The sequence below is a fragment of the Lathamus discolor genome, chromosome 6, assembly GCF_037157495.1.
Source record: "Lathamus discolor isolate bLatDis1 chromosome 6, bLatDis1.hap1, whole genome shotgun sequence".
Classification (NCBI taxonomy): domain Eukaryota; kingdom Metazoa; phylum Chordata; class Aves; order Psittaciformes; family Psittacidae; genus Lathamus; species Lathamus discolor.
The window spans coordinates 82,963,814-82,986,961 of record NC_088889.1 but is presented as its reverse complement, the minus strand read 5'-3'; the positions used below and the strand labels follow the sequence as shown (position 1 = coordinate 82,986,961).

Sequence of the window (23,148 nt, the reverse complement as noted above, 5' to 3'; positions counted from 1 at the left end):
ACTGCTCCTTTTGGAGGTGCTTTGAAGTTAGCTTGGGTATTTACGTTTCTGTGCATCTGCTAAGTGAAAATCTCAGCAAAGGAAGAATGCATCACTAGCATGACCTGTGTCATACATTAAAGTATACAGAAAACAACTGGATTTTGCAGCTCAGGTAATGTATGGGAAGTGATGAATAGGTTTTTCCACACTCTTGAGTTACTGTGATTACCGTTCTCTGCCCTCCACATTAGGGCTCTGATTTTAACAACCAAATTTATAAACATATACATGCATATGTGTGTACACACAGCTTTTATCTGCTTCACATTGTGCTGCAAACGGCCTGGCTGCCCAGCAAGGAAGGAGCCCTGTGCTGTCCTGTTCTCTGCAATGCAATCATCTGTCTCCACTGACATTTCTGGGAGGAGAGAGCATGTTGTACTGCTCGCTCTTCCCTCTGCCCCTCCAAGTTATGGAGGAACACTTAACACGAGGGAGCCGCGCCTCCGTGGACCCTCTAGGGTAGCAGACGCCGTAATGGTAGGCTGGTTAGGGAGCTGGCATTTGAAAGACTGGCTGGAAGATCTTGAATCTGGCCATGGCTGGGGGTGATGGAAATACCTGCTGTTTTCATGGGTAAGTGCTTCTGGGTTTGTGGTCAGAGTCACACGAATGGATGAAGCCAGCAGCTGGCTGATCGCATTGAATAGCCAGAGAAGTGGCTTCTGCAGGACATTGTGGATACCCCTAGAAACAGCAGTGCATCATATTTCTATGTCCATGCTTCCCTAAGTCTAACTGGAATTATTGCTGGCATCACTTTCTTATGAAATTAGCTTTTTTTCAGCTTTGCTGTGGTAAATTTACAGATTTCAAGAGGGGGCTCTGCCATTTTTAAGTACAACACGGTACACAAAACTACTCTGAACAACATGTAAATGAATTTGGAAGTTGTTCAGTAAGCTTTCTTGTTTATGGAATCTTGAACGAGTGTGAAAAGCACCTTGTAAAAGACCAGACTCCTCAGTACAGACATGGTTTTGCTTTTACAGTGTCATCCTTAGTCCTTTTTTACCTCTATCAAGCTGGTGAGCTGGGCTGGAAAAGTAACACACTTTTGGTGCCAGAAATGATAAGGCGTTTTCTTTGTCCTCAGCTGGGAATCGCATGCTTGGCATCCTGGGGGCTGTGATCAAGCTCATTGACATGCGTGACAAGCTGAGTCAGAGAACATTTATATCCTGGTGCTTTTCTCCTGTGTCTATCCCCGTGCTGCTGCCGCAGCTGCTTCTGAAGTAAGCGAGGGAACTACGGACAGAGGAGAGGTTAATTACGGGGGCAGCGGCTGGGGCTGGAGACCCTTCCTCTGGAGTCATCTCACCCTTTTCCTGCGTGCTAATCTGGAAACCTCGCGCCCGGATCCCGGTCTGCAGCTGACGCCCCAGTCACGTGCAAGACAGGAATACCTGTGCTGGAAAAACGGGTATTTTTAAGGAAAAGGGTTTTCAGCAAAACCTGACGTCAAAGAGAGGTTGTTGGCGAGTGCCTCCGGTGCTGTTACTTCAGCAATAACGGGCTGTTGGTGAGCCGTGAAACGTTCCCGACCTGAAGGCTCGGTCTCGTTTGCGGGACGCGTACACTTACAATGCGTGTCAGGACACGGGAACGTATTTTTAGACAGCGCATCTTTTACTTGTTTGCATCCCACTAATCACGCGTTCGGGTTATATGCGCCAGGTTTATTTTCACATGAAAGCACGCTCCGCTCCTGTCCCGGCGGGGAGCGGGCTGTCACCGCCGCTGCCCACGGCTGCCTGCCGGCCCGCTGCCCCAGCACAGGCGCCGGGGGGGCTTCCCCACAGGCAACGCCCGGCCCCGCCTCGGCCAGGCCCCAGCACGCGCTCCAGTCGCATTGCGACGGAGGGAGGGGGAGGAGGCGCGGAGACCCCACGCTGATTGGACACCTGTCGCCATTTGAATCCCACCAGCCAACCGCCTGCCGAAATGGCGCGGTGGGAGTTCTGGGATTGGTCCGTACTGGGTTTAAAGAAGGCCAATGAGAATGCAGAGAAGAGCCGCGGAGGTTATAAAAGGCTGCTGCGCGGGCGGTGCAGGAGGGAGCGTTTGGTTTGTGCGGCTGTGCGGACGGTTTGCAAGATGGCGGATGACGACGACGACAACAACAGCAGCAGCGTCTGCCAGATGGTGAGGGCGGGCGGCGCCGGGAACGCTCGTCCCTTCTGCGGCGGGGAAGGTGCCCTGCCTCCCGGTGGCCGGGCAAGGGCCGGCGGCCGCTCGGCCCTGCTGGTGCTGGGGGAGGTGGAGGAGCCGGGCCTACCTGCGCCGCAGCCGCCGATGGCCGCCTCGGCTCCCGAGCCTGTGAATCGCGAGGGAGTTACCTCACGGCGCTCGGGTTTGCCTCTCAAAGCTCTCGTAAGGGATCGGCTTATGCCCTAGGGCCTGGCGGGGGCTGGGGTTGACGAGGCTGCGCTGTGCCTGTGCCTGGGAGCGGGCCGGTGCTCATCGTAGTACCTGGCCCTACCTGATGCGCAAGGCTTGCGCTTAGTGTGCATGTCTCTATGTTTTCGCACTGTTTATAGTGTTACAAATGCTTCAGTGGTGCAGGAGACTGGTGGGGGTTGGATTATTAGCTTCAGTACGGCAAGGGTGGGGTTGAATGCTTCAGTGCTGAAGGAAATACAAGGATATGTATATTGATTGCTGTTATGGTAAGCGGCTACCGTGGGACAACGACTGTGGAAGCGTGTGAAGGGTTGGAGAGGGGCAGCTTTTGATGGCGGTATTGATGGGTGCTGCGCTCTGCAGCAGGGAGTCGCGCAGCCTGGAAGATGACCAGGAACCTGCCAGGAGAAGGGGGGGTCGAAGGGAGGTTCGAATTTAAGCAGAAACAGTGTGCAGAGTTGTATTGTCAAAAAACCCTAAAGGGGTGCCCCTTTTTCGAGTCTCTTGAGTTCATATTCTCAGAGACTTTGTTTGATTAATGAAAAAGCACTTCTGGTAGCTGGGCCCTGGAACAAAGGTGTTGGTAAAAGCTGATACGTTTTCTCTGTCTGGCCCAGTGGGAAAGCAGCTTGTAATTGTGGTCTTTTAGGCAGGCAGACGCTGCTGTTAATAATGCTGTTATATTCCAGCCATTGAGTTTTCTGTTAGTTATGATGTTAAAAACGGATGCACAGAGGTAATAAATAAAGTTCGTTATAAAATGTTTTCTGGAGAAATGCAGCTCCACCCCCTGCCCCATGTGACAGTTTTGTCAATAACATGAACTAGACAGGAGAACTGGAAGGTGTTCAGCAGCATGTCAGATAGTTTTCTACTTTTTCTTTTGTCCTCAACTGAAGTTTTAAATAGTTTCCAATAGTGTCACATGAGAAAACTGCTTTACTATGATAGCTGCACTCAGCTGTCCTTGTTATTCTAGTGGGGTCAGGCTTCTCATCTGGGTTAAGTGACAATGAAACCTGCTCTAGCTCTGTGCAGCACATGTGCAGGTCTTGGGCAGTGATAGGTTCTGTTCATGGTTACCTGAGTCTTTTAATCCCTGAGATACACCTTTTTACCCTGAGGGGAAGCTATTAAGCTATGTTAAATGTGGAGCACCTCGGGTGAACTGCTTAGCAAGCTGATGCCAGAGCAGATAGGGCCTCCTTGCAGATGTCTGGGAAGGAATAATTTATGAAGGGGGTTTAAAGGCTGCTTGGTCTTGGGAACCTGTGGAAAAACTTTCTGTGCAATCCACTTGTGTTTAGTTGGATAAAAACTCAGAATCCACAGTTAAGTTACCCATTTTCTACATAATAAAAAATTGCAGTTGGGTAGCAACTAGAAAGCTTCAGTTTAATGTGGTAGAGTTGGCTTTGAAAATGCGTAAATTTAAAGTAGTTTTCATGTTTTAATTGTCCAGATGTTGACATTGAAAACTTGAGAGGTTTTTATATAGACTTTAAAACTTTCTACTAATTGGGGTGGGGGGAGGGAGTACGGTAAATGGGAGACTGGAGGGAAAACACCTTGGCAAAATCTGGGAGGGGGTATCATTTGGTCTAATAACATGCTGCTAGTTTGTTAGGGTCTTGACTATTTTAAAGAATCAGTGCTGTGATGTCATAACTTAGTGCAAAACTTACAACCTTATTAGCAATGAAGTTATTCAGAAAAGTTTGTGATTTTGGTCTTTAATTTTTTTTTTCAAGTTACTTTGAGTGTGGGAATTAACTTGATACTCTGATTGGCAATAATAGAGTTTTTCCCTTTCTGTGTAGGCTGCTGAAACTGCAAGCTTGGAAGAGCAGTTGCAAGGATGGGGAGAAGTGATTTTGATGACCGATAAGGTTCTTCGCTGGGAGAGAGCCTGGTTCCCTCTGGCGCTGATGAGTGTTGTTTCCTTCTCTTTTCTGTAAGTAGCTTGTGAAGGGAGCCTAGAACACCATTGCACTTTCATGGCTGGCAGCAAGCCTACTAAGTAAATTTTAAAGCCTGGATAGGAAGGCTTTTACTCCACACACATTCAGAAACAAAACCTGAACTTTATTAAAAAAAACTCCCAAACCCTCAAGTATTGAGACCAGGAAGTAAAATGAATCCCATCCAGCTCAGATGGAGGGGAGTGCTTTCTGTGAAAGCTGTTTGCCCACAAAGGTTGCTGTGGTTTTTACCACACTCAGCTGTATGTCCTTCCTCAGTGTGTTCATATTCCTGCTTCTTAGTGAAATCTTGTTTCTTCCTTTGGCTTTTTCCCAAAACCAGCAGCAATATCATTACGGAGAACTTATTTCCGTAAGGCAAGCACAGGTTTGTTTACATTCTCTGTCCTGTCCTTTGAGAAAGGAGGAAAAGGAAGGACTGCAGGTAACTCAGTCAACAGTATGGGAGGATTCCCCATACATGGATTGGAGATACAGAACTGGCTTGCTGGAGGAACTTTTACATGCTTTTACGTTACATGGTAGTAGCCAGGCTGACCCCAACCTGCCTTGTACAAATAAGTGTCCACACCAGCTGTGCAGTTTGCCAGTTACATGTGGCTTTGGAGTAAGCAGAAGAGGGGAGTTACAAAAATAAATGCTGAACCAGGTGAGGCAGGGGATAATCAGTCTTCTAGCTAATCAAAATTTATGGTCTTTAAGGGAGGTGAGGAGGATGGAAATTAAATTTAACTGAAAATTGCATGAACTTCAGGGTATTGTTACAAATGCTGTGATTATTGCAGGAAAGATCATGTGTTGAGTAATACTTCGAGGAAATAGAGCCAATTTAGGTTCTGAGTTGGTACTTCATCAAAAATAAACTTGAACCTTCAGCACATAAGGCACTCTGCAAAGTGTATAGAAAGGCTATCCCTACAATGGACTGTGTTGTTTCTTTTATTACTCCAGTGTTCAGAAAGCTCTGTTAAGTGCAAATAAGTAGCATAGGGCACAGCTGAGCATTCAGAGACACTTCTGAGATGAGCTGGTTCTTGTCCAGTATACATACTGCTGTATTTGAGTGATGCAAACTTAATACATGAGAGCACAACACTGTCCTAATTTTTGATTTATGGCTGCCTGTCCAGAACAGGTTTGGTTAGCTCTCACAGATGGGACAGAGCAAATGACAACCTGTAGTGGATCTGAATTCTGTGACTTAAGAACCAGCAAGATGAGAGGTTTCATTCTACCCGGTTATTTGTGTTCATTCACTCATCCTCCAGTCGGTGTTGAGTTCACTAGATGTCAGCTTCTGAGAGAGCAATGGTGATGAATTTTCAGTTCCACCAAACTTCATATTGTGCTTGCTGTATTGTAGCATTTTTTTACCTAACACATACAGACGAAAAACAGATTTTTTTTTTTTATTTCTCTGTACTAGTGTTGAAGTACTTAAACATCTTTTTATTAGCAATAGAAGCAAATTTTCTTTCTATGTTGGGCAAGAGGGTAGGTCTGCTGTTTGCAGTCCTGAGCCAGTCTGAAGGGGTGACTAAATGTCTTGTATTTAGCACTCTGAGATTCAAGAAGTCATTTGTTATCTTCTTTCTGCAGGATGATCTACTACTTGGACCCATCAGTTCTTTCAGGTGTCTCCTGTTTCGTTATGTTCCTCTGTTTGGCTGATTATCTTGTTCCTGCTCTTGCACCTAGAATCTTTGGCTCTAACAGGTGGTGAGGAAATAAATGAATTAAAACAGCTTCTTGAGTGTAAATAAATTATGAACTTCATAAAATTGGATGTTTGACTTACAGATATCACATGAATACTTTGTAGAGTCATGGTAGTAAGAAATCTGCAATCTCTATAAAGTATGAAGTGAGAACACTAGTAAAATGCCGTTCATTCTTCTGTGCTGTAACTAAATTTTGAGGTAGAAGTAAGTTAGAATTTTACTATATCTGCTTTAAGATGGCTAGTGGATAGATGTTCTTGTCTAATAATGAGCTAACATAAAAGCCATAGTGATACAGACTGGTGTCAGGTGTGTATCACACTGGTATCAGTTTAAAATCAATGATCTATTGGTTTGGGTGGGGTTGCTCTTGGGGAGTCCATTTAAGTGTCTGTGTACAGAAAAATTATGTGTGCAATTGTGTTGCAGTGCTCAATAAAGATACGTATAAAACTAAGCGAAGCAAATGCTGGGATATGTACTAGATAACTTTTTTACTGATGGAAAAATGCCATGGGAGATTTTTTAAATTTCAGATAAGATCTTGAATTCTTATTTCTGGCTTTTTTTTTTTTTTTTTTTTCCCTTAACAAAAGGACTAGAGAACAGCAGCAAAGATTTAATGAAATCTGCAGCAGTTTGGTGAAATCTCGTCGCCGAATTGTTGGCTGGTGGAAACGTCTCTTCACACTGAAGGAAGAGAAGCCTAAAATGGTATTGAGTGCCAGGAGTTCTTCTCTCTTGTCTTAAGGTTTTGTTTTTCTTAAGTGTGGCAAGGGACGTGATTTGAAATGCCAGTTTATTCAGACAAGAACCAGCAGTTCTGGTATAACTTAATGCCAGTCACACAGCTTATTCAAACCTGGAGTGGCGAGATACATGACTTTAAACTTGCAGTACTATGCAGTCACGTGCGTGCCCTTGATATATTAACATAAAGTTGAACTGAGCTGCTTTGGATAGGTTAATTTTTGGAAACACAGCTTAGTTCCAGTGTACACAAACTGTCAAAAAACAAATCAGATCTTGGTGGTGTGTCAGCTTAGGTACATGAACTCTATTTAGTTTACTGTCCTGAAAGCACCTTCAGGTACTGTGTGAGGCTGAGCTTGCGTCAAAGAGGATGCTGTAGTCTGACTCTTAAGGGATGTCTGGACAGAACAGAACTGCCATACCTTAAAACTGAAGATCTGAAAATAATGAGAACATACAGCTGTAGACTCTGTAATGTCAGTTTTAACAACCCTGTGCATAGCATCGCATGTGGAAGAGTCGAACTTCGTTAGTTTTATATGTTGAAGTGTTGCTGCACACTGAAGGGAAAGGCAGAAAATTCGCAACAGGTCTGTGATAACTGTTCCCTTCTCATTTTTTAGTACTTCATGACCATGCTTTTTTCTCTTGCTGTGGTTGCCTGGATTGGACAGCAAGTTCACAATCTCTTCCTGACCTATCTTATTGGTAAGCGTGCGTCATGCAAAACAGAAGTAACTTTTTTGCTGGCTAACTGAAATGGTGTGAGATGGGTAGAAGCAATTTTTGATTGAGTGTAGTGATTTTGGGGGGGGTGGGGTGGGGTGTCTTTTTGTTTATTTATTTATTTTTTTAGGGTTATATTTTTCTGTTTAATGGCTTAAGGGAATCGCAGGTGACAGAAGCTTGTTAAAGGACTTAAGTAATTAGCTTTTTTTTTTCCCCTCTCTAGTAAGTTTCCTATTGCTTTTTCCTGGACTAAACCAGCATGGAATCATCACGAAGTATGTTGGAATGGCAAAAAGAGAGATTAACAAACTTCTCAAGCACAAGGAAAAGAAAAATGAATGAAGACTTACCTGCTGTTCATTCTTATAAAAGATTTCCTGGGGAACAGTTTTGAGGGTTAATATATAATTTCAATAGAAGTTGTATTGCTCACTGGCTTTTGTTGTTTCTGTTTTTTTACTGGCTCCCTGATGAAGTGAAAATGTCACTGTAGCAACTGCTGTGGGTTTGTGTCTCTTGCTGTGCTGACTGGGGTTCTGCAGCCTGTGGCTGATCTTGTGTGAAAGATCCTGTCTGTTGATTTACGGAGGCTGTTCAGTGTCTTCACCAAACTAGGAGGCCCTGTGAATAAACACCCCACTTGACAAACAGCTGAATTGTAATGTGTGATAGCATTTCTGTAGCTGTATTCAGTTCACTGATCATTAATTTGTGGCTACAAGAACTATGAAAGGCTTAAAGTTCTGAAAGTCAACTTTTCTTGGAAGGTTGCGACTACTGATCCTTGTGGAAGGGGGGACCATTAGCAGAGTAAGGAGGATGATAGCTGAGGGTATGTACTCAAAATTGGTGCAAAAGGTGATCCCATTGTCTCACTGAAACTGTTTGCTTTTTTTTTTTGGCTGCATATACTGAATGTGTTGAACAGGGGTCTGGAATATAGAAATCTGTAGTTCAGTTGTTTAGCTGTAGTGTAAGCTTCAACTTGTTGCACTGAGACTGTAGGAAAATGAGTTAAGGTGCTTGTTACCTTAACAGCTGATTGCTTGAACACCTGCTGTTGTCATGGAGCCATGTAGCATGTTTGGTTTTATGAATGTTGATGCCTGTAAAAAAATCAGTTGAATATGCTAGGGTTGTCTCTGTAAATAAGCCTGTCTGAACCGTTTGTGCTTTTCTATGACCTCTCTCCTTTTTTTAAAACTGAACTTTTTTCTTTAAACTGCTAAAACTTGTGTTAATATTTTAAAAGTTTACTGTTCTAAAATGAACTCTCCTCAGTGTCCATTCTAACTGTTCGATAGGTAAATACATACTAAAAAGAAACTTCTTTAAGTTCTTTGTTCTTTTTCTTTGTGAAAAATACATCTTTCGCTCATGAGCGGGAGCCGGAGGTGGTGTTTTAGTGCTGTAAGCGCTCGTACTTGTTGTGCACGGCTTGTGTTTGGAATAGCTCTCTGCCGAGAGCGGAGCTCCTGTCAGCTGTGGCGGTATGCTGGCCGCTCCTGCTGGGGAGGGGAGGGGAGGGCTCTCATGCCACCCGTGGCCGACCCACACCGGTGAACGGGGTGGGTGTGGGCACGTTGGGCCCCAGATCAGCACGGCGGGCGCTGCCATCCCGGTCCGCCGCTGCGGCCGCCTCCCAGCCGGCCGCGAAGCGTCCTGGTTGCTATAGGAACCCGGGCGGCGGCGTCGCTCCGGAAGTGCGATTCGCAGCTCTCGGCCAATGAGGGTGACCACACCCGGCGCCAGCCGCCACCGGACTGGGACGCCAAGTCTCGCGACAGCTCGCGCCGCGCCGCGCGCAGCCCCGCGCCTATGGCTGTCCCATAATCCCGCGCGGGTGCCCGGCCTCTTCCTTTTCCGCCATCTTGCTGCACCGGTGAGTTGGGGGTGGCGCCCGGTCCCGGTTGCTATCCGCCGCCCCTCGGCCCCATCCGAGCACCGCGGCCGCCTCTGGCCGCCTCGTCCGGGCCGTGAGGCTGCGCCCGACCCGTCCCGCCCGTTTTGAGCCGCCGGCGCGTTCCCTGTCGCGCCCTAGAGCCCGCCGAGGGGAGGGTGGGGGGAAGAACCCTGCTGCCTGTCGCCCCGCTCTCCGCAGAGATGCGGGGCGGGGGCTGGCGTGGCAGCCAGGCCCGGGCCCGGCTGGGCAGCGCTCGGGGGAGCTTGACTGTGGAGTCCGTGGGCTTCGGCGAGTGAGGACCGTGCTGCCTGGGGGGAGGTAGCGGCGGGCTTGGGGAGCGGGCGGTGTGCCGGCCCTGGGAGAGGAGGCGGCCCTCGGGCGGGGGTCTGGCTGCACTCGGCCCCTGGGCAGCAGTTCGCGAGGTCTGCTCCTCTGGAGTCCTTGGTGCAGTGGTGAAAGCTTCATGCGCTGCAGGACTTGGCCACCTCGGCAATGGCCCTGTGGCCCCTGTGAGGAGCACCGTCATGGCTAGTTCTGGCAGTGCTCGGGTTCTGTGGCAGGGCCACAGGACCAAGTCCTGTCGTGGCCTGTGGTAGTCTGGGGGCTCTTCACTTCATCACGAGAATTAAAGAGTTGTATCCTGGTTGCCTTTCTCATAGTGCTGCGTTGGGTGTGCATCCTGCAGGGTCGTTGCAGATAAGCAAGCTGAGCAGTATCTGTTCAATAACAGCTATGAACTAGTTCTAGAACAGGGCTAATACTGCATAACTGTGTTTTAAAGTCCCAAACGATTACCTGTTAAAGGTGTCATACCCAGGAAACATCATCTGGACAGTGGTTTTTAAATGTTTGTGCATGCTCATAAAGCCAGGTGTGTTAGATTCCTTGACTTGTCATGATAACAGCAAATCCTCTTGAGCAGACCCGAGTATGTGATTTAACCTGCTTTTTAGCCTAAGAGAGCTTTTTAAGGTTTAATGTAACTTCCTGTCAGATGTTTTAGGTCTAAAATTAGACTTTTAAGAATTGTGCTGCTCAGCGTTTCTGTGCTGGAAGGCCGGTGTCCATAACTGCCTCTCCTCTTCCCTGCAGGCACCATGGTGCGCATGAACGTTCTAGCCGATGCTCTCAAAAGCATCAACAATGCAGAGAAACGTGGGAAACGCCAAGTTCTCATTAGGCCGTGCTCCAAAGTAATCGTCCGGTTTTTAACTGTGATGATGAAGCACGGTAAGTGCAGAGTGTGCAGCGCTGGCTCTTCTTGTGGCTTCTGCGGGTGCTGTTGAGGGGCTTTTTGGCTACAAGCAAATCGAGATGCTTGAACTAGTTTTGTACAACACAGTTATATTAATGAGTTGTATTAACATAGCTGAGTGTTGCGTGTTTGATTTGTCCGTTTCCTGATCTTCTGTAGGTTACATTGGCGAATTTGAGATAATTGATGACCACAGAGCTGGGAAGATTGTTGTCAATCTCACAGGCAGACTCAACAAGGTAGGATTTGTCTTTGTGAGTTCAGTTCTCTAGAAACATGTCTTTATTTTTATTGCTTGTGCGCTTCAGTTCTGAAAGGGAGGTCGTATTTGTGGGATCCATGTAAAATGAGAGTAATCTGGGTGTTACCAGTGGTTATCGAATGCTTGTTAATTTTTCTGGATTCATAATGGTATGGGTGACTAGTTAAATTTCTTTTAAACGCTGAATATGTCAGATATATTTTCAGGGAAGTCTGCTGTGTTTCTCTTTCTTTAAGGGCTTTCTGGCTACCTAGTGAGTTCCCACTTTCTTTGATGTTTAAGGTGTCTAGAAGACTCTCTTTAAGAGATAGGAACTGAGCTGCTTTCCGATTGATGTTTGATACCTGTAAGTGCTGAGGATTCAAGCCTTTCTCCTGCCACTAGATGGGCTTTGCTTGTAGTTGAGGGAAAGTTGAATGTTGTGTTAATGTTTGCTTTTTAAGTTCTGGGGCATCTGAAGTATTCGTGTGTGTTTTGGATTTTTTTTTTTTTTTAATGCTTTTGTCTCAAAATACTGAGCTGTCTAGTTCTGTGGTGACTTGCTGTGTACTGTGGTTTCCAGTTAAGCCATTCAACTTAGAGGTGGCTCTTCAGGGAAGAAATAAACAAGATTAGATACTAGCTAAAAATTCCTTACTATGAGGGTGGTGAGGCCCTGGCACAGGTTGCCCAGAGAAGCAGTGGCTGCCTCATCCATGCAATGTTCAAGGCCAGGTTATACGGGCTTGGAGCAACCTGGTCTAGTGCAAGGTGTCCCTGCTCATGACAGGGGGTTGGAACTGGATGAGCTTTAAGGTCCCTTCCGACCCAAACCAGTCTATGGTTCTATGAAAACTACTTGGTCAGGACATGTTGGGGGCTATGTCCATGATGAAATTGCAGGTGAACATTGATTGAGTGTAGTATGCAGAGTTCTGATGCCACCCAAGCTCCTGGTGGTGTGTGTCTGTAAAATACAGTATGTGAGATTTGAGTATAGTGTTGCCTGAACTCCTGGGATGATTTTATAACATATCTTCTGGAGTGCAGCTGGATAGAATGTTTCTCTCAAAGGCTGCAATAAGGGAGCAGTTGTTTGGTTCAGAAACATGTCCCTCAGTGCAGTAAGGTGTGCTGCTGTTCTGTTCTTGGGGAGTTACTAAGATAGTTTGAGCCAGCGAGGTAACTGGAGGCAGTAGTAGTGGTTGATTAGAAGTAGAATATCCCTGAGCACTCACAGGATTTCTGATGATACAGGATGCTTAATAATCCTCAGTGATTTGTAATACGCTTTTGTGCTCTCCCAGGTTTAGCCATTATTAGTTTAACTTCAGCAGTGTAAGCGTAAGTCACTCTTAAGTGAAGAGGAGGAGGTTGTGAGGAGGAGGCAAAGCTGCTAAGGAAGTAACAGCTGAGTAGTTGTGAGAGAATCTTGACTTACCTGAACAGAAGCGCTGGTGTGTATTGTGGGTAATGGAGCAGGCTTCTTAGTACTCTGATCTTTTGCTGCCAAAAATACTATAATTGCAGTTGTTAAATTCCTTTATCCAGTGAATGGGAATGACAAATGTGCAAATCCAGTTCATAAAGTTCTTCAGTTTGTAATGGAGTTCTGTTTTACAGTGTGGTGTAATCAGTCCCAGATTTGATGTTCAGCTGAAGGATTTGGAAAAGTGGCAGAACAACCTGCTGCCTTCACGTCAGTTTGGGTGAGTATGGAGAAGAGTTAAATCCCTGTTGTATGTAAAAATGTGGGTGTTTTTTCCTGTGCTTTAATACTGTGTGAATGAGACCTGCCTGGCGCCTTTGCTCTCTCATCAGTTTGGAGGTAGATACCAGTCTAAAAATCAGAGTCTTCCCGTTTAAAAGGGCACTAAAACTAAGCAAGGCCCTGGTTTTGCTTGGCTTTGGTAAATCCTGGTCTCACCAGTTCTGTAGTTTACTGGGAAAATGGGACTTCTCTTACACTATCCGGTATGTGAAAGGGCCTACAGGGGTGGCTGAGAGGGACTGTTCATTAGGGACTGTAGTAATAGGACAAGGAGGAATGGGTTTAAACTTAAACAGGAGAAGTTCAGCTTAGATATAAGGAAGAAGTTCTTTACTGTGAGAGTGGTGAGGCACTGGAATGGGCTGCCCAGAGAAGTGGTGAATTCTCCATCCCTGGCAGTGTTCAAGGCCAGGCTGGACAGAGCCTTGGGTGACATGGTTTAGTGTGAGGTGTCCCTGCCCATGGCAGGGGGGTTGGAACTAGATGATCTTAAGGTCCTTTCCAACCCAAACCATTCTGTGATTTTAATTGTATTAATGACTACATATGGAAGGTGGGAGGAGTGATGGAAGTTACCAGGTCAGTGGAAGTAGGTTTCATATTGGTTTAAATTAAACTTCCTGATTGTGTATAAATTGATTAGATATCAGGTGATAAGAGACTTGAAGCCTCTGTTAAACAAACCTCCACAACATAGAAAATCTTCCTGTTGTGCAGTGTATTTTTCTTTCCCAAAATTCACTTGAGTCAAATACTGGGAAGGCAGAATAGTGTCTGTAATGGTGGGACAAGAGGTTCTCGGACCTGAAGCAATACGGGTGAAGTAGGCTGGTAATCCAGATGTTGGCGTTAGCAGTGGCAAAGGCTGCTCCATGTGTCAGTCCAGACCCAGGTACTCATCTATGCTCAGAACATGGAGAGGCAAAGTGTTCTGAGTTGAGGAGCTGTCTGCCACAGTGGCAACTCTACCTGCTCTGAAGAAAAATGTCTTTGTAGAATAGAATTAGATTTTGTCTAGAAACTATAGAGTTGTTGCTGCTACAAGAGCTGAATACAGTGGGAACGTGCAAGAAAACGTCTTGCTGAGACACAGATACAGATACTTGGAGAACAGAAGCATATAGGTGTTTCTGATGTGCTGCAGAGTTGTACTTGTGAGAGGAGTTATTGTCTGATAACCTGACCTTACTTCCATCAGGCCCTTTCTTAGAGAAACAGATCTTGCTGCTGTAATGAAACTTACAGACATGAATACGACATGACTATACATACAGAAAGGAAGTTAGTGTTGTCAGCTCAGCGTGAGTGTAGGACAGAACCATAAACTGAACATTTGTTCTTTCTTCACAGGTACATTGTTCTGACAACCTCAGCTGGCATCATGGACCATGAGGAGGCTAGGCGAAAACACACAGGAGGCAAAATCCTGGGATTCTTTTTCTAAAACTTGTAAAAAAAGAGGCTACTAATAAATTGTTCAAACGGACTCTGGTGTTTCCAGTCGGTATTTTAATGACTTCAAACACTACCTGAGCTAGTGTTTGTAACAGACAGCTCTTCAGTAGTGCTCAAGTTCCAACTTCAGAGGACGTTTGGGTTCCACACCTTCCCTGGTCACAACTTTTATTTCTGTTAACGGTATAACCTACTTCTAATGGTTATAACTTGTGGGACACTTACAGATTGCTGTGCAGAATGGCCTCCACAGGGGAGCTCTTGTGCTAAGTTGTGTACTCACTATTATGTCGTGGGGTCACCTCTCAGGTGCTAGGTCCGTGTGTCTCCAGTTACATATATGGGATTCTGTAGTTTCACCTGTTGGCTATAATAGAAGATGCCTTGCCAGAAGGTGTTTCCTGGTTACGTTTGAAAAGGTTATGAGATGTAGGTCTGTAGGATAATTAAGATGGTTGAAGCTTGATTTCAGATCACAAAACTTGTTCCTCATCTTGCAGCTAAGGAGTACCCGAGAGGTGGATTTTTTTCTCAAGATTTCCGCTTTGAAAGTCCTTTGAAGCAGCATTTTGAATGGGGTAGTTGCTGTGCAGCTGCTGTGCATGTTGAATGAAGATGTCACTAGGAGTTTTTTAAGTTTCTGGAGTGGGACAATAAGGATGTGTGAGCTTGCATATATTGAGTATTTAGTATTGAATGAGTTGTTGCTCTTTGTTTCAGGCAGCTGATGCATAAGAGTGTAATGTACTCAATACAGAAAAATCAACACCTTTCAAAGCAGTATGAGAGCAGGTGACGGGCTGAGGAGCTGCATGCAGATGGTGTGGAATGGGGAGCCAGCTTCTGGGCAATTGCATTGTCCTTTAACAGCAGCTGGAAATACCTTGCCATGCTTTGCTTTGTTTGGAGTCTGTTGGGAAGGAGCCAATTGAAATGTAGCAAGCCTGTTTCACCCTGCTGTGAAACAGCTTTTGAATTGGTGGTTCTCATGATACACAGCTGGAAACAATTTTCCTTCTTGGCAGTATGCCCTGACTGTTGATACCTGTAGTTGCTCAAGTCAGAGGGGCTGTGCTGGGAAGGTGACAGGGAGAGCTTTAGGGTGGAAGTGACTGTCTTCAGGCAGTAAGTATGCATAACTGTAACCTGTTGCAGGGCAGTCTGTTGTTACAGAGAAAAGGGGAAGATGCTGCTGCTGGGCAAACAGGTGTTGACTCTTTGTAGACAAGCAGCACAGTCTCACCTGCTGTACCTCTTCCCTAAGGAGCAAGGAGCCAGCAGCAGAGCTGTGCAAGTGCTCAAGCTCTGTGTTCTGGGGTGCATGCCAGCATCCCGTGACTGGGACTTGCACCATGACTGAGAAGATGAGGGAAGTAATAGAGCTACTTCACCTGTTTTGTCTTGGTCACCTGCTGTTTAAGGTCACAGTATGTGGATTGCAGATGGCAGCAGAACATTCAAATGTGATCAGTACAGTTCTCAGTTTGATTTGGAACAAATTTGCTTAACTGAAGACAAGGATCTGTATATTGAATTAAAAAGAATAGTTGCGAAGTCAGAAGTCTGCCTTGACCCCTTTTTCTTGTCAAATGAGCTCTTTTGTTGCAGGGTTGTGGGTTTTTTGTGTCATTAGTGGAGATAATTCTGCAGTACTAAGTGCTGATGCACACCTGAGCTTTTGTATTTCTTGCTCAGAGTAACCCTGAAGATTCCACTGTTCCATCTTGACTCAGTCGAGAATAGAGCACAAGTTTCTGATACATGGTGGAAGAAGGTCAGTGACACTTTAAGGCTTCCTTTTAGATGAATTTACTAGGGCTTCAAGTTCCCTGCTGGTCCGACATTCATGTTTTAAACCAGTTTTATACAGGACACACACGTCAGTTCTTCTGAACCAGTTACCTGTGTATGTCCTTCCCCACCACAGTGACAGGATTCCTGATACTCAGAGTTGAAGGAGGACTTGGGAATAGACTGTTAATTTATTTCACAAGCCAGCCCAAAGACTTTTGTAGGATTATTAAATGGAAATTAGAGCTCCAATGTAGAAAGAATGACTTGGAGCACGCAGCAGCAGATGCCCCTTTTTCACAGCACAGCTAAAAATGTGACTACTCACTGGCTCACTGCAGCTGATGTGAGTTCATATGGTGGTCTTTGAGCTTGTGCCTCACTGATGAGGGCTTTACTCTCGGGCAACTGCTGCTGAGATCCCGGGAACTCCTGAAGTAGGATTTGGGAGCTGACACATAGGATTAGGATGTGTGCCCTGCAACACAGCCACTTTAAGTCTTTGCAGGAATTCGTAATTCTCAGACATGTTTAAATCTGAAAGTGGTTTGTCGGGGTTTTTTTAAGCCCCAGTGCTGGTTTGTGAGCTGTGGGATGTGCCTTGGGAAAGCAGTTTGTAGGTAAAAGTTAACTGTCATTTTGGGTAATAAAAAGATTAATAGGGAGAGGTGAGAGGGAAAGCTGAAAGAGCAGTACAGGTTGCAACTGGCAATGAAGTCAGGGTGTTGGTTGGTTGGTAGCAGTGGAGCAGGGGGGGGAATGCTGGTGGTGGAGGAGTCCCTAATGGGACAGGGGCAGCTGACCCTCCCGTGGGGAAACCTGTGAGGGTGGGTGGCTCCCCAGGAGAGCATCTGTGCTGCAACCAACCACGGGAATTACCAAGATTTCCCTCTGGTGCTATCCTGAATACCTGGAGTCTAACACTGAATGAGTCTGGAAGTGGTGTGTCACCTCCATACCCTTCCAGCTGTAGAGAGAAGCCTCAGCCTTTAGGCTGGAGGGTTGCTTCTGCTTGCTAAGTCAAACCTCAACACCTAGGTTGTGTGAGCACAGCTGCTTGCCTGGCTGTTGTTCTGTGGGGACGCTTGTTGTGTTACAGTATGGATAGTGCATGGTGATGCTGAGCTGCCTGTAGTCCCTCTGTACCTGCTCGGGAGAGCACAAGAAGGTAAGTGTCAGTAATCCTAGTCACAAGTGGTGAAATGGGGTCAGAACTTGGTTTGAGTTATGAAAAGTATTTAGTAAGTTACAAGTAGCTGGGAGAGGGTTGCTGACCCATCTGTGGGGTACAGCCTGCTCTCACTTCTGTCAGATACATGATCAGTACTTCCAGGTACCGATTGCTCCTTATGCCGCTGTTTAAGAATAGGATGAAACATCGTTCAAACCGCATTAACGAGTATCTATTTATTGTTGTAGTGAGAAGTTGTCAGCAGATGGCAGCCTCCGACTTCGAGGGCGATCTGAGAGAGAAGCGTCCAGAGAGGCTTTGGTGTTGCTGGTGGTTTCCCTGCTCCTTGCCAACCACCCGGACTTCTCCCGTACTCTGGTGCACAAAGAGACTTTTTTCTGTCTTTGATGCAACAGAGCCTGGTTTAAGATAATATGGGAGATAACTGTGGATCTTCAAAATACCCCAACAGGGTAAGAAGCCTGATGCATAACAGTGGCTTCACAGGAAATACACTTTCTCCTTCTCATCTGTTTGTTTTCCACAATGGGTAATTGAGTCAGCTCCATTCCCTGACTGAAGCGTGTGCTTTGTTTCTCAAACTCATGCACCAATTACTTGCACCAGCAATGCAAGCAGTAATTACACCTGGATCTCCCGTGTCCGAACAGTTATCTTCTTGTCTCTTTTTGCCTATCAGACTAGATGAAAGCCAGCAGCAATAGACAAGGATGTGTGAGGTGGTATGGCAGAAAGCAGGGAGAGAAAACAGGCTGAAGTGGTAAGCAAGGCTTTAGAACTTGTGCCAGTGGATTTTGCACCGAGTAGTTACTTTGCAGCAGTGAAAGAATGAAGAGATGCTCGTGGGTGGTGTGGGGTCCTGCTTGCAGGATGCAGGAACAGGGAGCACAGTGATGTGCAGGTCAGGATGTGCAGATGAGGCTGATGGTAGAGGACAGAAGACACCATTTGCTTGTAAAGGATCTGGGACTGCCCAAGCCATTATTTTGGGGGTTTTAATTAAAATTGCATGCTCTGAAATAACAAGATGTTTTGTCTTGTCTAACGCTATTTAATTAATTTAGATTTAAGACAAAGCTATTGTTCAGTGTCTTACTGCCAATTAATGGAAATATCAGGCTCCCAGTAAATGTCTGTGTGGATTTAACCACAGTTTAGTCCATAGGGCTATTCTAGTAGAGCCAAGGAGTTTCAGCAGCTGGTGGCCTCTGTTCTTGCTCCTGCCTCTGATGCTTTCTCTGCTCAAGAGCTGCCACTTAACTCACACAGTTCTTTTAAAAACGAGAAGTATCTGGTTTTCTCTTCACCATCTCCTTGCTCTGGTTCGTTGTATTTTGACTTCCAGCTCATGACCTGGATTAATTTGGTCTTGTTTACAATTATTTATACAGAGAGAAGTGCTGACATACCAAGTGATAAGAATAACTGGGCAGACTTTATTGCTTGCTATGCGAAGGTCCATCTTCTGCTGGGGGAGAAAAGAATCCATTGACCTTGTCCTGTTCTCAGGCAAAGCAAATGAAGATGTCTGGAGGCATAAAACTTTCTGCTTAGTTTCCAGTTGATCCAGTTTCATTTACTGTGTGAGATACGTAAGGATAATCTCATAAAAGCACTAGAAACAGACGAGAACATCTACAAGGAAATGTTGTGGTTCTGGTGAAGGTAATGAGAGTTTCGAGGTTTGCTAGGACCACTCTTACTGTAATCAGGTTGTCCTGGTACCCATTACCTAGCTGTACCCATGGTTTTGAAAGCTGTTCTGCTGTCCTTCATCTGACTGCGCTGGGTTTAGCAACCTTCCTGCCCACTGCGTGGCGGCTAACATGGACCCGTGTGTATTTATATAGGGAGCACAAGTTAAAATCCATACCGTTGGCGCACTGTGAAGCACAGGACACTCCATCTCATCATTCTTGTGACTGGCTTGAGAATAGTGATGCTGTTGGTGTAATTGTGCTGGTGGGTTGGATGTGTGCCTTTGATTTGGGATTAAAAGGGCAGCATTCAAGTTCCAGGTCTAGCTTAGTTCCATTTTATTGGAAGTTTTATCTGCTAGTGCTGCAGTTAATCATTGTGCATGCATTCCAGGAGCATTGTCTGCTTTTGGACAGGCTGCCCTAGCAGGGTATGTGACCCATCCCAGAAGTTCTGTCTTCAAAGGAGGTGCTTTTCTTCACAGTTTGGGGGTCGTGTGTCAGGGCAAGCCACAGAAACAGACTGTGTTCCTGCTACTCTATAATCCATTCCTATTCCCTCTTGGGCCTTACTTATTTATAACCAAGAGTTAATGTGTTTCATATTTCATTCATTTGATTCATTGTTCCCACTCTGTGAACACATCGTGCTACACAGAAAACTGTTTTTCCAGAAGCTTGCAATCCCCTGCCTACGATCTCTAGATGTCTCTCTTGCCCTAATATAAGAAAATGAGAAAAAGGCAGGAGTAGCAAAATACTTGGTATGTGATCTTGGATAGAAATGTGTGTGTGCAACACCCTGCCGTCTTCATCTTCCCAGCTAGAGCGGGATTTGCCCCTTCTATTGTGGGGAAGAAATGTGGCATAACCGTTCTTGTTGTCTTCCACTGATGCAAGTAAATTGTGCTTTCAGGCTGTAAGCAGGAAGGAACAAGGATTATATCGGAGCAGGAGAAAAGCAAGTGACGAGTGAGGTCAAAAGAAAAGCTGCTGCTGAAACCCACCTCTGGGGTACTTTCCCAGTCTCATTAGCTCTATGGATGGAGCCTAATTGGTGTTTGGTCTACTGTTCTGTGCAGTTTTAAAGAGCAAAGTCCAGGGACATCAATGAGAACTTTAGGTTTTCAGTATCTTTACAAACCAGGCCCTTAACCGTACAAGTGAAAAAGAGAGAAAATGGAAGGATTTTCTTTTCTCCCCACACCTCTGCAATTCACATGAATGGCTGTCTCCTCACTTGCAATAACATGCCCAGCTGTATTCTTGCATAACAGGATCCTCGACACATAATCCACAAGTCTGCGTGGGCTGGTAATTAGCTCTGGCCCTCGTTCAGTCCTTTGGATTCATTCCTTAGTGCAGGAACACCAGCCTCAGTGAAGCATCTGTGCTCCTCAGACTTGAAACCATTTTTACCTGAGCCGGGTGGGCTGTGGGTTATTGCTTCTGTTTATGTGGTGTGGATGGGCAGGTGGACCTGTCCCTCTTGGGCAGCAGTCAAAGCCTTGCTGGTTTCCCACCACCGGTGGAGGATTTCTGACTCAGTCCTATTTCCAGTTTAATGTGAAAAATGGTTATAGTTCAGCCCAGCTAGCGGGAGTTTGAGCTTGGTGTGATGCCTTACTGTGTGTGTGAAGCGCTGTCAGGCGGATGATAAGACGTGTGTCATAGGACCACTAAATTCATCTGCTACCTGCCAAGCAGACGTTTGCTCTGGGAGGGAAGCAAAAATTGTGAGAGTATTTTTAGCTCCGAAATACTTTTCTTGAATGACATTTAGTCCTCGCCAGCCTTTGATGAGCACAGAAATAATCCCTCAAGGGAGCAACTGAAGGTGCCTGGATTGGCTGCTGGCAGCTCCCAGTGTGGCTGTGGGAGCACTGGGGCAGCTCACGGTGCAACAGTCTCCCACAGATATCAACTAACACAGGTGCTGGGTGAGCACGAAATGCATGTGGGGTGTCAGGGAGCTGGGGTAAAGGAATGTGTCTGAGCATGAACGAAAATTACTCTGAGCCTGTTTCCTCATAGAGACCCAGTCCTACATTGCACGGCATGGAGCTGAGAACCACAAGCCCATTGCTCACCAGGAGTCAGCCCTCTTCCCATGCTCATGTGGGAGAACCCATCTTGGAAACTGGTGAAGTACGAGCCCAGTGCTGCTAGGTGATGGCTCTAGAAATAGAAAGGTACAGTGATAGCAGATAACGCTCCCTGATAGCTGAAATTAAAAGAATTAAATTGTACAAAAGTGTGCTTTAATTGCTAACTCTCTCCTGTCTGCTTAAATCACTAGAAATAAAGGTCTCCTCTTTAGCGATGAGCAATTCCAGGCAGAACAGACATGATGGGGGAAACATGTTTGGAATAAATACTGATGTGAATGACACTTATTAGCTACAGTGTGGCATATTTATTTCTCTGTAGTTAGCATAATAGCGCAGCTTGAAATGAGAAGGGTTCCCTACTTGTGTCTGTATGTGTGTGCGTAAAAATAACAATGGATTGTTATGGGCAGAATGCAGATGATTTTCCTCTCTCTGCAATTAGCACTGACATTTGGATGGCATCATTTGTTGTGGGAGATGAGTGAGTGGCCGAAGCTTGGCTGTGCTTTGAGAGAACCCTTCCCTTCCTTGCATCAACCGGGAGACAAGTGAGATGACAGCACAAGAGGCTGATTCTTCTCCCCCTTCTTCATGCCCAGCAGTTGCCTGCTGTGGTGGCTCTGCTCTACTTTTGGGTGCCTCAGTGAGCTGTGGCTGCAGTGGGAGGGGAGTGGAAACATCCCAATTATCTCACAGGAATTTAGTTGCGGATGTGTGGGTGGTGGGGTGAAAGCTTTCTTGTCTTCTGAGGACATGGGTGCTCCAAGTGGAGATTGGTGATGGAGATAAGGTTCAATGTGCAGGTTCCTTGCCTTTCTGCTGGTAGGAACCTGCTCATCATCTTCTTGTCCTGCTTTTCTGTGCTTGTGTGCCGGGTGCTCTCAGGTGCCCCCACGCCTGGTGCTTTTAGCTGGGAGTGGTGGTGGAAGCTCTGCAGGGAGGAGCTTTTGCTCACTTGCCCAAAGCCTGCTCCATCATGCTGGCTCGGTCAGGGGCTGGCATTCCCACTGCTGCCCTGCCCCTTCCAATTTCGTGGGGCTTGGGGTTTCTCACCCTCAGAGAATTGCTTCCCACTTTGAGTGCCATTTCTTCCCCAAGTCTCAGGAGGGAGGGAGGGAAGTAAGGAGGGAAAGCTTTGCTGAGGGTCTATGTATTGGGCAGACACTAGCTGCCAGGTGGCACGGGGTGAAGGGCCCCCTTGCAACAGCTTCTGGACTTGAGTGGTTCAGCAGGTATCATCTTTGAGTTGTTGCTGTGCAACAGCAGTAATATCTCTCATCTCTTATGCATGCATTTTAATATAAGGACATTTGGAAATGGATGATCCTGGACCTTTACTGTTCTGTTTAAGCCTTGAGTGAAGCTGGCTGGTGGATTTCAGAGCTGTTTGGGGAAGGGAAGAGAACTGGGAGGACAAAATAAGGGACTGTCTGAGCTCTGTTTCCTTAAGAAAAATCATGAGACGCTTCAAATGTGGGGCCAAGAGGTTCTCGGGTCGGCTGTGAATGCTGAGTACTGTGTCAGAAGCTGTCTTGGAAGCCTTTCCATTGAGGGGAATAATTATGTTGCGGCAAAAGTATTTACTTGCCAGGTATTTGCCTGCCTTATTTGTACTGTATTCTTCCATTGCTGAAATAGAAGATGAAAAACCTTAAGACATATGCCTGGGAGAAACAAACTTTCCATTCTCTCTAAGTTCACTTGATTGAGTGCTTGGTTTAGAAATACCATAAAATTGCCAGCCCATAGCTTGAAATATCTCATTACCAGGTGTCAGGCTGCTTATGACTTTCACTCAGGGATTGTTGAGGGCTTTTTTTCCTGTTGGTCTTCTAATGAAAATGCCAAAGGGTGGAAAACTATTACAAAAAATAAAAAATGCTGCTTTGATGGAAAATAAAACTGCTGAGCCAGCAGTGGCTCTCACTAGTGCTTGCTCTATTGTAGTGACCTGCCTATATATTATTTCACAAGCCTGTGGGATGTTGTATAGTGTGAGGGTCTTGTATGGGCACGGACCTGCTTGGAGGTATTGCAGAGCTGAGAGGTGAGCCATGGAGGAACCTGACAAGTAGGCAGGGAGGAAAAAACTCAGATGCTGA

The 23,148-nt window shown here is 45.9% G+C and overlaps 2 protein-coding genes across 4 annotated transcripts; both read left to right on the top strand.

The window, feature by feature from the left end:
- Positions 1-1,971: 1,971 nt before the first annotated feature.
- ARL6IP1 (ADP ribosylation factor like GTPase 6 interacting protein 1) lies at positions 1,972-8,960 on the top strand. 3 transcript variants are annotated; one of them, XM_065684219.1, is made up of 6 exons: positions 1,972-2,187; positions 4,266-4,399; positions 6,027-6,143; positions 6,745-6,862; positions 7,525-7,609; positions 7,854-8,960. In XM_065684219.1, exons 1-6 carry the CDS (start codon positions 1,987-1,989, stop codon positions 7,970-7,972), a joined length of 774 nt encoding a protein of 257 aa, XP_065540291.1. In that variant the 5' UTR covers positions 1,972-1,986; the 3' UTR covers positions 7,973-8,960. The 3 variants fall into 3 exon arrangements, with proteins under 3 accessions (XP_065540291.1, XP_065540290.1, XP_065540292.1); XM_065684218.1 differs by having other exon boundaries at positions 6,027-6,146; XM_065684220.1 differs by lacking the exon at positions 1,972-2,187 and adding an exon at positions 2,194-2,415 and having other exon boundaries at positions 6,027-6,146.
- Positions 8,961-9,421: 461 nt separating this feature from the next.
- Positions 9,422-14,286, top strand: RPS15A (ribosomal protein S15a). The gene is made up of 5 exons (XM_065684217.1): positions 9,422-9,512; positions 10,626-10,763; positions 10,948-11,027; positions 12,653-12,738; positions 14,151-14,286. Exons 2-5 carry the CDS (start codon positions 10,631-10,633, stop codon positions 14,242-14,244), a joined length of 393 nt encoding a protein of 130 aa, XP_065540289.1. The 5' UTR covers positions 9,422-9,512; positions 10,626-10,630; the 3' UTR covers positions 14,245-14,286.
- The last annotated feature ends 8,862 nt before the right edge of the window (positions 14,287-23,148 follow it).